Source organism: Cebidichthys violaceus, unplaced genomic scaffold (genome assembly GCF_023349555.1).
Source record: "Cebidichthys violaceus isolate CVI_PGR_0920_01 unplaced genomic scaffold, fCebVio1.0.p SCAF_6, whole genome shotgun sequence".
Lineage (NCBI taxonomy): Eukaryota > Metazoa > Chordata > Actinopteri > Perciformes > Stichaeidae > Cebidichthys > Cebidichthys violaceus.
In genome coordinates, this window is record NW_027176816.1 from 9,905,788 (window position 1) to 9,920,109 (window position 14,322).

At 39.6% G+C, this 14,322-nt stretch overlaps 1 protein-coding gene across 3 annotated transcripts in view; it reads left to right on the plus strand.

Annotated features, from left to right (window-relative positions):
• The first annotated feature begins 607 nt into the window (after positions 1–607).
• Positions 608–14,322, plus strand: part of ubr4 (ubiquitin protein ligase E3 component n-recognin 4) — a 52,626-nt gene continuing 38,911 nt past the window's right edge. For 2 of the 3 annotated variants that reach the window (XM_068732703.1, XM_068732705.1), the window contains exons 1-18: positions 608–732; positions 3,389–3,486; positions 3,601–3,704; positions 3,982–4,111; positions 4,424–4,569; positions 4,772–4,871; positions 5,394–5,535; positions 5,739–5,863; positions 6,116–6,240; positions 6,449–6,508; positions 6,695–6,885; positions 7,098–7,197; positions 7,687–7,824; positions 8,961–9,078; positions 12,785–12,972; positions 13,110–13,266; positions 13,379–13,464; positions 13,585–13,754. In XM_068732703.1, the coding sequence (XP_068588804.1) occupies positions 608–732; positions 3,389–3,486; positions 3,601–3,704; positions 3,982–4,111; positions 4,424–4,569; positions 4,772–4,871; positions 5,394–5,535; positions 5,739–5,863; positions 6,116–6,240; positions 6,449–6,508; positions 6,695–6,885; positions 7,098–7,197; positions 7,687–7,824; positions 8,961–9,078; positions 12,785–12,972; positions 13,110–13,266; positions 13,379–13,464; positions 13,585–13,754 (2,303 nt within the window). Of the gene's footprint in view, positions 733–3,388; positions 3,487–3,600; positions 3,705–3,981; positions 4,112–4,423; positions 4,570–4,771; positions 4,872–5,393; positions 5,536–5,738; positions 5,864–6,115; positions 6,241–6,448; positions 6,509–6,694; positions 6,886–7,097; positions 7,198–7,671; positions 7,825–8,960; positions 9,079–12,784; positions 12,973–13,109; positions 13,267–13,378; positions 13,465–13,584; positions 13,755–14,322 lie in introns of all 3 variants that reach the window. The other variant, XM_068732702.1, reaches the window with a different exon arrangement.

The window sequence follows — 14,322 nt, forward strand, 5'->3', positions numbered from 1 at the left end:
ATAATCCTTTTGAATGCTTTGTTATAAATTTTAAGGTTAAAAGGTGATGTCAACAAAAAATATTTTGTGTATAAAGATTGCTGTAAACTAAAAAAATCGCAGCAAGATTGAACACAATAAAACTCTGAGCCTGTAGTTACATTTTACACGTTCTTCCTTATCTAAATACTATTTGTCTAAGCAGTTAGAAATCGGGATAAAGGAAAACTTAATTTCTTAGTTGCTGCTCAGATTTCAGTCAAATGTTCTAAAAAAAAAAGACACTATACATGGAGAGCCTATTTATTTACAGGAATGTTGAAATACCCACAATACAATAAACACTGTGTTGTTCGATGGGAACGATGCAATGAGTAAATACAAGAAATAAGTGACCTGTATACACCTGTATGAGGTATTATCAGTATATGGCATAACATGTAATGAAAAAAGACAGTATTTTATTTGTATGAACAAATTGGGAAGTGTATTAACCCTAGGATGAAAAACTGTTTATTGGGGACAAACAAAAGTGTTGACCTGTAGTGTGTTGTGAGCGCCCCCTGTGATTCACTTTCACAGTTTCTTCCTTCAGTACAGTAGCTAGTTTTTTCTATGGGATTTCAAGATGGCGTCGAGCGGAGGCGATGGGGAACACGAATGGACAGCGGCAGTACGGCCGCTTTTATCAGCTTCGTACACCGCTTTTGAAACGAAGGAGCTACCTCAGCTTATTGGGTCTATAATAAACAGGTAACCGGTTACATGTCAATCCATTGCGTGTCTTCATTTGCTCAAATAGTAGCCGTGTCCACCCATGAGAGAGCTGGCTGGCTAACATGCTAAGTTAGCTTGGTTGGTTAAGTTCGATGGCAATCGTTACCCGCTTAGCTAACGTTAGCGGCTAGCAAGCTACTTGAGTTAACTTGTATTGGCATCGAGTCAGTTGCTGACGTTAGCTAATATGCTAATGTTAGCTAACTTACTCAAAATGCTATTTAGCTTGCCCATAAACTGTTTGAAATACGGCTCGAGTTATGACTAGTGGAAATTGATCTTTAACGTGGTAGCATTGCTGTGCAATCGTCAGTCGTTGTCGCAGTGTAACGTTAAGAAAATTTGCCTCATCATTAGCTAGCTAACACAAACATTAGCAAGTAAGCTACTCAAGGGGCCTTCCATAATGATTGGGTAACGTTTAAATAGCCCAGCCGTAGTAATTGTTGACTACGTCAGCTATCACAAGTTGGCTACATTAGAATCGGTTATGTTTTGAGCCACATCCAGTCTACTCTCGTCACGTCAATAAACACGTTATACATAAAGTGATTAGCAGGGTTGTCAGTTTAACGTTAGCTGTTGTGTCTGTAGTTGGGCTGGAAGTAGGCGGGGTCCTTGTAACATTACACTCTACTCATTTTTGATGAGCTAGTCATGGGTCGCCGTGAATGTATTTTCAATAAATCTATATTTAGTCGATATGGCTGCTTTGTAACTATACGCAAGGCTAAATGTCTTGAGGAACATGTGTCACGGTTGTGCTACACTACGAGGAAGCTGGTGCAGTGCCAGTCACGCAGGGGGAACGAGTGTTAGGGCCAGGATTAACGTCGTTTATTTCCGGGAACCTTTCGTTAATTTGATCGTAAAACGTGAAGATTTCGCCCTGCAAACTACCGCTCCACCACCTTGCAGTGTGTATCATTTCAGTAGGACCCAACGTTTCTCAGTAGCCAGGTTATCTTGGCACTCTTGACGCTCATTTTCAGTGGTGACATCAACTGAACCCTCTGGGTAAACAACTGAAGAGCTTCATGCGATGTTTAGTTTTTTAGTTGTTTGGTTTCGATTTCCAAAGCAACAATCAACCTGAAAATATAAGCAGCCATACTGCTACCAGGGCTGTTAGTTTCGTTTTCAAATGAATCATCCAGCTGAACTTGTATACACGTTTGATGTGTCTGACTTCTGATGCTCACTCATTAGCTACTGTATCACATCCAAAGCATTTTTTCAGCAATGTTTTATTGACCATATAACTCTTTTAAACATCGTAAACATGAGTTAGATAATGCAGAGTGAGTGCTACAAGAATAGTGTGATATTTTAAAAGAAATGTTTGTTTACATAGTCTTTCGCTTCAAGGGTAAGCACATTTCAGTGATTGGGAGAACTGTAGACTGTCAGGATGATGAGCAAAAATTAAGGTCTTTCTATTATTTACCATATTCCTAATTTTAGAAGCACAGATCAGAAACAGTTCTGGCTGATCAATAAAAAACAAGATGTATTACTCATTTGCAGGCGTAATATAATAGTCTTTCAGCGATGGATTTGAGAAATAGTATGACTTATGTTCTATGAGGGTGCTCATAAAGAAGGGTAGCTGGTCTTTTGATCTTGTACCTTTTCCCAGTGGGACATTGAAGGGGTTTTCTACTTTCAGGTGATCAGATTGATGTATCGGAGGCTTCAGAAAACAATCACTAATATGTATAGATAATTCAAGAAACATGCGGTTCATGTCCCTGTGATGGACTGATGCTTAGAGTGTGTCGGCCACACAGGTTGGTCTCCACCAACAAAGATGGCCTTCCTTCTGTCTGAAAGTATGTGATGAGATCACAGATTGAAGAGGCGTCATATGGTTTTGGCAGTTTAAGTGTCAGTTCTAGATGGTGTAGGACACTGCTGAGGTCTGTCGGTAGAAACATTAAATCAGAGCTGTGTGTTTCCATATGTTTTTTGGACACCAAATAGGCGTAACTGCATAATTAAACACAGGTTTTCCCTGGAGACAAACTGCAAATAACCAAAGTGATCTGGCAGTACTGACAGCTAGGGCCAGTTGTGTTTTCTTATTTATGTGAGAAGAATATATTTATCAGAACTCATTAATTAAAAAAACTATCATGTTTGTGAAATGCATACAGGTGTGCCTATACCATAATATTTTCTCCAGGCCTGTCTAGGAAGCTTTAGTTGTTGTGAATCAGTTAGCAACCACGAGAAAGGTAACAGAATCAAAAATCTATATTAATCCAAAGGTAACACTTATTGTCATTTGGGCAGTATTGATATTTACCTTTGTGTGTGTGTGTGTGCGTGTGTGTGCGTGTGTGTGTGTGTGTGTGTGTATGTGTATATATATATATATATATATATATATATATATATATATATATATATATATATATATATATATTTTTTTTAGGTATGGGTTGTAGGAGGCTTTCAGACTGTTGCTAAATGCTATATGTGGTATTAAGTTCATTGAACTTAAGTGTCTCGCATACAAACATCCTCATCTTTCTGTTGTGTCTCTCCTAACTCTCTTCTGCGTAAAGATAAATGTTCTACATAAATTCATATTTGACAGTGTTTAATGCGATAATTCACTTATTTGCAGTGAATCCGACATCCTTCACCACGACAAACAATATGAGCCTTTCTACTCCTCATTTGTGGCACTCTCTGCACACTACATCACCACAGTATGTGGGCAAAGTATGTATCTTTCACTTTCTCTTTAGTGTAAATAGAAATTCCTAATGCCATTCAGCCCAAATATTAAAGGTTGTGTTTATTTCAGCCAGCAAATAACTTTTGCTCTGTCTCTAGTACCGAGAAACCAGCTGCTTTCGGTTGCTGCGGCGTGCAAAGTGTTGATTGAATTCTCATTGCTGCGCTTGGAGAACCCTGATGAGGCATGTGCGGTATCACAGGTGAGAGAAACAAACTGCATGAGAGATTGTAACGTAGGACGGCATTCAACTGATACGTTTCTTTTTTCAGTTTTAAGGAGGTAGGACTAGCTACAGCAAAATATAACTATGTTTTCTCTGTCAGCCACTTTGTCTCAATTTCGTTGTGTTGAATCTTGCATGTTTGGTTTTACATTTTGATTATTAAATTAGATATTAACTTGCTTTTCCTGGTCATTTGTGTAAGTTCTCTGTTTTGAAATTATTTAATTGGGTGATACTGTTAATTTTTCCTCAGAAACACCTGATTCTTCTAATAAAAGGACTTTGCACTGGCTGCAGCAGACTAGATCGCACAGAAATAATTACTTTCACTGCTATGATGAAATCTGCCAAGTTGCCTCAAACCGTCAAGACCCTTTCAGATGGTAAGTGTCCCTCGAAGCTTTGTTTGTATTCACACTTAGAGCCGTAGCGTGAGCCGCCTCTGACTGACAACAGAAACTGAAACAGAGCCATTCAAATCTGAAATGAAGTGGCCCTGCTGACTTGGGGCTTATGCTTTGGTTATTATTTTATTAGTTAATTTGTCTTACATTGACTGGTGTAGTGATTGTTCAGTGACATTGTTGATATTTGTCCTGCCTGAGACTTAAAAAATGGACATAATCATCCTACAGGCGAAACTCTTCAAAGCTTTACAATGTGGAAAATGGTGTCCTTCCTTGTTCATTTCATAGTGGAAGATCAGAAGGAGTTGCCCAGTGCTGTGAACCCAGAGCTTCGACATAAAGAAGTACAAATGAACTTCTTTAATCAACTGACTTCAGTTTTTAACCCTGACCTTACCACCATCCTTGCCTCCCCGTCAGCAGCGCACATGCAGGCAAGTGTTCCAGAGCAAGTGTACAAAAGCTCCACAGCTGCATCAACAACGTGTTTCATTTTCCTCTTATCAGTGTTTTTACTGAAAATAAACTCACTTTCAACCTGTGATATAAGTTGCCATATACAAAATTTAAATCGGCATACGGTTGCAATTAATCATGATTTTTGTGTTTTAACAAAATGACTCTCTCCAATTACAGGCTGAGAGTGATTGCGATGACCAAACCACAGATCAAGCTATTCAGGCCAAAATGAAAAACGCCTTCGTCTCTCAGAATGTGTCAAACCTACAGGAACTTGGTGAGTGGTTGTTGTCCTTTTTTGGTTTATAAACACTCCGTTTACACTTATACTGTTAATGTGTCTAGATTTAAAAGTTTCCCCCGACTGTGTTGAAACACGATGAATGAATGTTTCCTGAGGATTTTGTATATATCAGTAAAACTATATTGTGATATAAATTTATTTTTCAATACAGCCTTGAACTATTCCCCCCTTGTCAGATTATGATTTCTAGGTTGTAAATTCCAAATTGACATTCAATTTAAGGGCCACTCTGTGTCATCTATTTGCTTATGTGTGTGAATGTATAAAAGACACACACAGTGTTGTAAGTGTGAATCAATCACCTTCAGCAGTATCCTGCTGGTCATTTAACAGAATGTTGGTTTTGTGCATTTTCCCTCGACCTTTTCAGGCCACATGAATCGTCACTAGTGTTCATTTTTAACTTTTTCAGTTTTGTTCTTTTCTGACTAGAGCTTTACATTACATTACATTACATTACAGAGCTAATAATTATTTTTTTCCCATAATTTCCAGGTGGGTCTGAGAAGTTGCTGCGAGTGTGTCTCAACCTGCCCTACTTTCTGCGCTACATCAACCGTTTCCAGGATGCTGTATCAGCCAACTCTTTCTTTATCATGCCGGCTACGGTGGCTGATGCCACTGCTGTCCGCAATGGGTAATTTAATAAAACTGATTCTTAGGTCAAAATGATCTGAAGTCACATTTTTTATACATTTTTATTTTATGATCATTTATATTATATTGATTTATATTATTATATGATATTGTCTGTTTATGTTTCTGCATCTGTATTTGATTACTAGTGGATTTTTGTTTTTCTCTTAAACATTAAATTACCTTTCCGTACTTCAAACCCAGATTTCATTCCCTGGTGATAGACGTGACCATGGCTTTGGACACGCTCTCCCTGCCTGTACTGGAGCCCTTGACACCAGGGAGATTACTGGATATGACCGTGCTGGCTTTGAGCTGTCTCTATGCTGGTAGGTGATAACTCCCACAATGATACCTTCAGTAATTCAAACTAGGAGGAATTGTAGACGGGACAGCAATACCAAATTTCTTCCCCAAACAATAGACCATAAAGCAGTGCAATACGACATGTTTGAATGTACCAGCAACAGCTGGAACAACCACTACTGAGCCTTCCCCTCTTTAATCCACAACTGAATGTTTTAGTATTGAGTCAAATTGGTAAATTTCAAATTAAAAACATACCATTTTTACCCATTTAGGTGTGAGTGTGGCCACTTGCATGGCCATTCTGCAGGTGGGCAGCGGCTTGCAGCTTCGTTCAGCCTCCACTGGGACGAAAGAGGAGGACTATGAAAATGACGCAGCCACAATTGTCCAGAAATGTGTGAGTATTATGAGTACAACATTCTCAATGTATACTCGCATATTAGTTATGAGACACAACTTGGTGCTACATTGAGACTTTTGCTACTCACAAGTTTTACATAGGCCCAGAAAGTTACTTGTTTACTGACTAACGACTTCCTTGCCAGCATTTGTAACAAGATACAGCACATTTAAAATGGTAACGAGTACAAATGTGTTTGCAACAGCTGGAGATCTATGAAATGATTGGACATGCCATCAGCAACTCCCGCAGAGCTGGAGGAGAGGTGAGTACTTGGGTTCAATGCCATACAAGAATAAATAACAAGTTCAGTGCCTTGTGGTTCATTTCGACTGGGCCACTTCAGATGTGAACTGTTTTTGAAGTTAAAGCAAAGAAGTGTGTCAGAGGTTTTTATAAAATACGTTCTTAGTGATTGTTTTTTGTTGTTGTTCTTATCTGTGTACTCCAGCATTATCAGAACTTCCAGCTGCTTGGAGCCTGGTGCCTATTAAACAGCCTGTACCTGATTCTCAACCTGAGCCCCACTGCCCTGGCGGATAAAGGCAAAGAGAAGGATCCCCTGGCTGCCCTGCGTGTACGTGATATTGCTGCTCGCACCAAGGATGGCGCGGGATCGCCTAAACTTGGTCCTGGCAAAGGGTAATGAATACACAATCAGTTGGTATAATGTTTCTAGTGTCACTGCGGCTCAGTTTTGTCTTGTTTTTTATTCAAGAAGATGTGAACAGTCGTTTATGCAATGAAATCTATTGATATGTAATCTTTATTTTATTATTACATTTTAAGAAAAGATCACACTTGAAAAATGATTCGTATGCATTCCTTATTTTTCTTTTCTTTTTTTCCTTAAGGCACCAAGGGTTTGGTGTTTTGTCTGTTATCTTGGCAAACCATGCCATCAAACTTTTGACTTCACTTTTCCAGGATCTTCAAGTTGAGGCTCTTCACCGGGTAAGTCAAGAAACAATCTAAACACACACACTATTTATAAATATCTATTATTATTTTATATTATTGTCTTACTGTTGTACTCATCACATATAAACGCAAGTCATTGTGGTGATTGTATACATAAAGACTCTGCTGAAAACATTACAATGAGTGTAAACGGTCAACTTGTTGACTTCTCATTCTGAATGGCTTCTCAGGTTTGTTTTTGGCCAAATCATGTCTCATGTTTTACAGTAAACATATACAAACATGCACGTTTGTAATCCAGTCAAACTTTATTTGACTAGTCCAGTCTTTACTCATTCACTGTAGCTGTATGCAAAGCAATTATTCTATATAAACAAAGCAAAGAAAATAAAATAAATGGCTATGGAAGGTTATCTTATTTGCTTGAAATAATAATGCAATGGCTCTAAACATACAATGAAAACCTGTAACAAACAAATGCAAAAGGAACCTTCTATTTCTTTAAAGCCATGTTTCCTCCAGGGTTGGGCGAGTGATGGGCCCCCAGCTGAGCTCAACATCATGGCACAAAGCACTTCCATCCAGAGGGTCCAACGGCTCATCGACTCCGTCCCCCTGACCAATCTCCTCTTCACCCTTCTCTTCACTTCCTACAAAAAGGTGCGCTCATTATAGATTTTCATAACCTGTAATTTGCATAATTACAGGTCATTTTATTATTTTCACCATCACAAATAGAAAAATTCTTGTGCTGCTTTTGGGAAAACACACAAAAGGTCAAACGATGCAGTTTCTGTCAGCTTCCCTCAAGGGAAAGCCTAATTTCCAGAGCCTATGTTTCTTTCTAAACACCCTTTTCATTTTGTTTAATCAGAAAACATTTCTTCAAGTAATTCTGTTTTATCTGTACAATGCAACATAACACGCACGGTAACATAGTTCAGAAAGACATAGGTGCAACTAAATATACAAAGTGACAAAACTGATACTGTGATACAACAGGTTGTGGTGATGGTACAATGGAACAAACGCATGAGAAATGTTTTGGCAGCTGTTTTTTGTCCTCTACATTACATTACAGTCATTTAGCAGACGCTTTTATCCAAAGCGACTTACAATAAGTGCATTCAACATTGGTAATCAAAAGAACTACTAGTCATAAGTACATTTCCTTTTCCAAACAAGCATCTAAGAGCATGAAGCAGAGCATAACTCAGAGCCAAAGTACAGTGCAGAAACAAGAAAAACAGTTAGTGCTATAAGTATTACGAATACAATAAGTGCTAAGTGGAAGGCTCAGGGTAGCACTTCCTGCTGAAGAGGTGGGTTTTCAGCCTGCGCCGAAAGATGGACAGCGACTCTGCTGTCCTGACGTCAGTGGGAAGTTCATTCCACCATTGTGGGGCCAGGACAGAAAACAGCCGTGACCAGGTCGATCGGCCGCAGGGACCTCTGAGCGACAGGGCGACCAATCGCCCCGAGGCAGCAGAGCGAAGTGGTCGGGCGGGGGTGTAAGGCTTGACCGTGGCCTGGAGATAGGAAGGAGCTGTTCCTTTCACTGCCCTGTAGGCTAGCACCAGAGTCTTAAACTGGATGCGAGCTCTTACAGGTAGCCAGTGTAGAGAACGGAGAAAGGAAGTTGTGTGGGAGAACTTGGGGCGATTGAACACCAGGCGAGCTGCGGCTTTCTGGACAAGCCCTACATACTGCCTTGTTAATATAATTGGTGTCTGATTGAAAAGAGAAGTATCAAAAAGTCTGATCATCATTAAGATTGTTATGTTTGCTTCCATCAGGCTTGTGTTCTCCAGCGCCAGAGGAAGGGCTCAGTCAGCAGTGATGCCAGTGCTTCTACAGATTCAAACACCTACTATGAGGATGACTTCAGCAGCACAGAGGAGGACAGCAGTCAAGGTACTTCATCATTCTGAACTCCAGCAATTACATCAACACTTAAGAAAGCCTTCTTAAAATTGAAAAGTCATGCTAGAGTATGCACTCACATAGCAGCTTTAAAAATAAAAAAAAATCATACCTATGGCTGTTGTCTGGGCATCATTTCTACTTTAATTCTTGCACTGATGATACCAGAAACAATACACATATTGATCTGCTCAGCATTGATGGTATTGGAACAGCAGCACAAAAGGACTTGAGAATTAAACAGTTTATATAACTTAAAAGGAGCAGAGGACTCGGACATGATGGGGCTGAGCTCCCCTCACACACACACAGCAGACAGCAGAGCACAGAGGCCAATGGAGAGAAAGAAAAGTACTGAAAGTCCTTTTTTATTCAAGTCGTCAACTACTCTGTTCCTTAACCAGAAGTGCAACAAAGTATGGAAGGCAGTTGCAGCAATTTACCAGCAAACATTTAACATAAATGTACTGAACTACAATGGTTGCAGCCTTTCAAAAGAGTGGAGGGCTTTTGGGTAACCAGTAATTAGTCCAAAAGTATGTTAACTTATTTTAATGTTTTTTTGTAGCCTATACATGCTTGTCAATAAGGAGACAATGTCTGGCATGAATTAGTCATATTCAAAAACGTGGACACAGTTGCTGAGAGGTTGGTCTCTGAGCTAGTGTCAGTGCTGTGCTGTAACAGTGAAACAGGTGTGCTGACAGTTGACCAGTCAGTCAGGTTATGGCAGCAGTGAGCAGGGTAAACATACACACGCGCACACAGTAATGTCATTCAACTCTTTTGTTGCTTCATCACACGATGCGACAGTGTAGTTGACAGTGTCTACTATTTCAGCAGAGAGAAGACAGGAGAAGACAAGTGCAGCTTGTGTCTCAGGTCAGCAGCTTTCTGTCCTCAGGTCAAAGACTTGGTGTCCACTTCACTGTCCTAGGTTCATTTTGTTATTGTTTGTCTCACAATTTAGGCTCTGAGCTGTCGCACTAATAGCTGAGAGTGTGACAGAGCCACAGGTGAAGAGGCTGAACGGTGCTTTTGACTGAAATTAACATGATTATGACAATGTTTTGTCAAAGAGATTCATCTGTGGCTCTGTATGGTTCAAAGAACAATACCAGCAGTGTTGACATGTGGGAGCTCATTATTGTTTTTGCAAGCATTAAAACCTTGGATTAGAGCTGGGTGAATAAGTGAAAAGTTGCTGAACAGTGGGGGTTGACCAAGGAGCTCTGTCCTAAAAACAAAAAAATCCCCCATGTGTCATCCAGTCTGCCCCTGCCTCGTCCTGGAAATCTTTAATGCAAACTTCTAGTTAATGTGACTCTTTTTTTTATTTTTATTTTTTTTACATTTAGTAATTCATCAATACTGAGGTAAATATTTAAAATGATTGTGATACTGTGGTAATATTCCCTATCTCAGATCTTATTAATTTCTTCATTGACCATCACATTCTTCTTGTCATTGCATTACTCATCAGACATGTTGGAAAACGTCCTTGAATACAAAAATAATGTAGGACCCATGTCAAAACGGTGGTATTATTCTTGAACACAGTAAATTCAAGTTGTGCTTGTAATGAGCCTAAACACGCTGCTACGTCTTGCTGTCACCGGAAAGGTTTTATTTTTTGTATGTTGCATGCGGATGTGAACATCAACTCAAAGTGATATTCTTTTAACACTTAAACGTTGTTTCTTCTTTCTGTGTTTGAATTAATCTGTAGATACCTCAACTGGGTACATCTGCTCTGAGATGTTTTTCAAGTCTAATGCTAAAATATATTTAGTTGATTCATAGCTACTGAAATAGGCAGCCTTGTGGGGCCACCATTCAGAATGATAGGGGGGAGGGAGAGTTCAGTGTGTTGTCAGTTAGGTGTCTTCAGAAAACCAACCCCTGGCAAAAATAACTATATTTTATTATCCAACCTCTTATGGGGAACCAGAAACCCAGGATTTAAGCTAAACTTGTTTAATTCCTGGAGTTGTCCTGGGTGAGAGGCGTTGAGTGGGTGTGGGAAGACTCAAAAATCAATGCTAGCAGCTGTTATGCAGTTAAATTCCACATGTTTTAATGCTACTACTGCCTACATGCGGCGGAAGCAAGCTATTATTCGAGCGGCGTGTCTAGTGGTGTTATCAGCCCTACGGAGCGGACGTAGTGTGGATGTAGCCTTATATGCACATGTAGGAAACGATGAAAAACCTAGAGGGGGTTCTCTGCTAGTCATAGACCATTCACGACAAACACTGTTTGACCTTGAGTGGTACTTAGTAGCAGAACACTAGATTGATGATTGACTTTATGGTTCTGTAATCAGATCTGCTGTTTTGCACTCGGATAAAGAGAGGAACAGAGCTGCTATCTTAGTCGTGGCAGAGGCCCCTTTCTGCCAAGTCTTCAAATCACTCCTTCAAACAAATTCTTCCTGTTTCCCATGGGGGGTTGGGGACATATAAACAACGTCTGCCATGATGAAATGTTCCTGTTTTTTCCAAATGGCTAAACGGTAGATGAAACCTTTTGCGTCATTGAACCAAAGAACCTGTTAACCCCCTGAAGAGAGAAGCAGTCAAACTGAAGAAAGATATTTAGTTGCTTTCTTTGCATCTCTTAGATGAGATTTTTTATATTTTAATTTCTTTCTAGTTTATTTCCATCACTTCAGAGCATACTGAGCAGTGCATTTCCATACTGCTACTGCTAATATTGTATTATTACACCAAGATAATATTTAATCCAGTGCTTAAAAATGTCAAGAGCTCGCAAAAATTAGACATATCATATTTAAAAAAACATTTTTTTAATTTGTTGCTGATGTAAATGTAAATTTAGATATATCTGATGCCTGAGGTTGTAACATGATGCTTTCTGCTATGCAACAATGCAGCACTGATATATTATATATTGTTCAGCTTCCATTAGAGTCTAAATACATGTTTTGCATCAAGTGGCAACCTGAATAGCATTGTCTGTCTCATTGTTGCCAATAGCATGTATACACACACACACACACACACACACACACACACACACACACACACACACACACACACACACACACACACACAGAGGCAGCTATGAACTCAATATTGCATGCTATGTAAATACGTATATTTTAATAGAAGTTATAAATTAATTAATACATTTTCCAAAATTCTGGGATTCTGTTGGAGCTACACAAATCTGAAAACCTTTAGTTTATAATAACCTTTATAATAATAGGTTACCTGAAGGATATTTGCTACACGAGCGTGGAACACTGTCAAAAGCCTTTTTAGTTTTTCAGCAATCATGGTTACATAGGGACCCACTACAGCATGAGCCCTGTCATAATGATTTCACTGCCTGTTGTAATGACAAGTATATTGAAGAAAAAGGGAAATACAATAAATGAGCTTTTCCTTATTGTTAGTGCTAGCAATTGAAAATGAATGTCTTGAGAAAAACCTTCAGAAGAAGAAAGCTGTTGTTTTCTTTAAGTGGATATTCACCAACAGGATGTCTATATGTTCACTCTTTACTGCCGTCTTTGGCTCGTGTCTACCGCCTTCACAGTGTCATAGGTGTCACTAAATTAAAGCTTTTTACATTATGTCTTTTGGTCACACCACTACCACTCCACAAATATCTTGTAATGTCTTGGGACATTTCTCACTCAAAGAAATTCATCTAAATTGTTTGTCTGCAGATGATGACAGTGAACCCATCTTGGGGCTTTGGTTTGAAGAGACCATTTCTCCCACCAAAGACAAAGTCGCCCCCCCACCACCTCCCCCACCCCCACCTCTGGAGACCTCTCCCAGACTGAAGAGCCCCAGCAAGCAGAATCCCAGTGAGAATGGCAACATCTTAGCTGGACGTAAAGACCCAGAACTGGTGAGGACGGATTAGTGTGTACCTGACAACAAACAGAATAATGCTTTTTAATAATGTAAGCGTACCTGTATTTAGGTCTACTTACCTACTTACCGTGTGACAAGCCAGCAACTCATATTTTTTTTTTGTTCCTAAAGTTCCTCAGTTTAGCTTCCAGCATTCTGAACTTCATCACCACCTCAATGCTCAAGTCCAGGAACAACTTCATCCGCAACTACCTGAGCGTGTCTCTTACAGAGCAGCACATGGCTACACTAGCCAGCATCATCAAAGACGTGGACAAAGATGTCAAAGGTACGCCAGAATCTCAAATTCTACCCTAATTTCCCTTTGTTGGCTTGGTAGCTAATGAATGGTGTAGTAAGCAAAGCATGCTGCTAGGATTAATGCTTTTTGTTCTCCTCAGGCTCCTCGGATGAAGCGTTTTCTTTAGCTCTGTATCATTTCAACCACACCCTGGTAACATCAGATCTTCCATCCCCAGCCCTGCAGGTAAGAGGGTTTTGTTTGTTAGGCCAGTATCTACTCTGCGAGTTACTCATTAATGAACATATTATTTCTGAATTGTTTATTCAATGTCAGACTTATTATTGTATCTCTTGTCATTTCCAGAGCACCCTTCTTCAGCAGTTGGGTGTTGCACCCTTTTCCGAGGGTCCCTGGCCTCTGTACATTCACCCTCAATCATTATCGGTGCTCTCCAGACTTCTCCTCATATGGCAGCACAAAGCCAGCTTGCAAGGAGAGCCGGATGTACCAGAGTGTATGAAAGTCTGGGAAAGGTATGGCAGCCATTGCAGTTCTCCTCTGGTTCATATGTTCAATAGCTGTCACCAGCTTTCTTTATACTTGGACGAGGCAAGAAGAATTTAAATTAACTGTAAACTCGTATCGCCTATTCATGGACATAATTTATCGCCTTTATACAATCCCTGTAAAGAAAGATGTCAAGTATTAGATGCATTATAATGAAGCAAAGGTTGAATGTCCTATAAACAATCGATTTGGCTGGCAAAATATTAACTAAGATGTAGATTTGTAAGACCTCCCGTTTCTAAAGCATTTAAATACAAATTGGCTGTCTTAGTAAAATCCTCAGACGTGTTAATAGTGCTTTTATCAGTAAACATTTTGAGACAGTCATGTCTGAAAATCCCTGTGAGCAGCGGGCATTTAAATACAAATGGCACCGCGACAACTAGCTGAGCCTTTGCTCAAGCTGTGATTATGTAATTTACCTCGTGCCAGCTTCACTATGGAGAGCATCAACCACGCATTAGAGAGTGCTGACAGAAAATGCTCTCCTTCACTTTGTCATCCGTGTTATATAAGGAAAGGCCATTTTAAGGT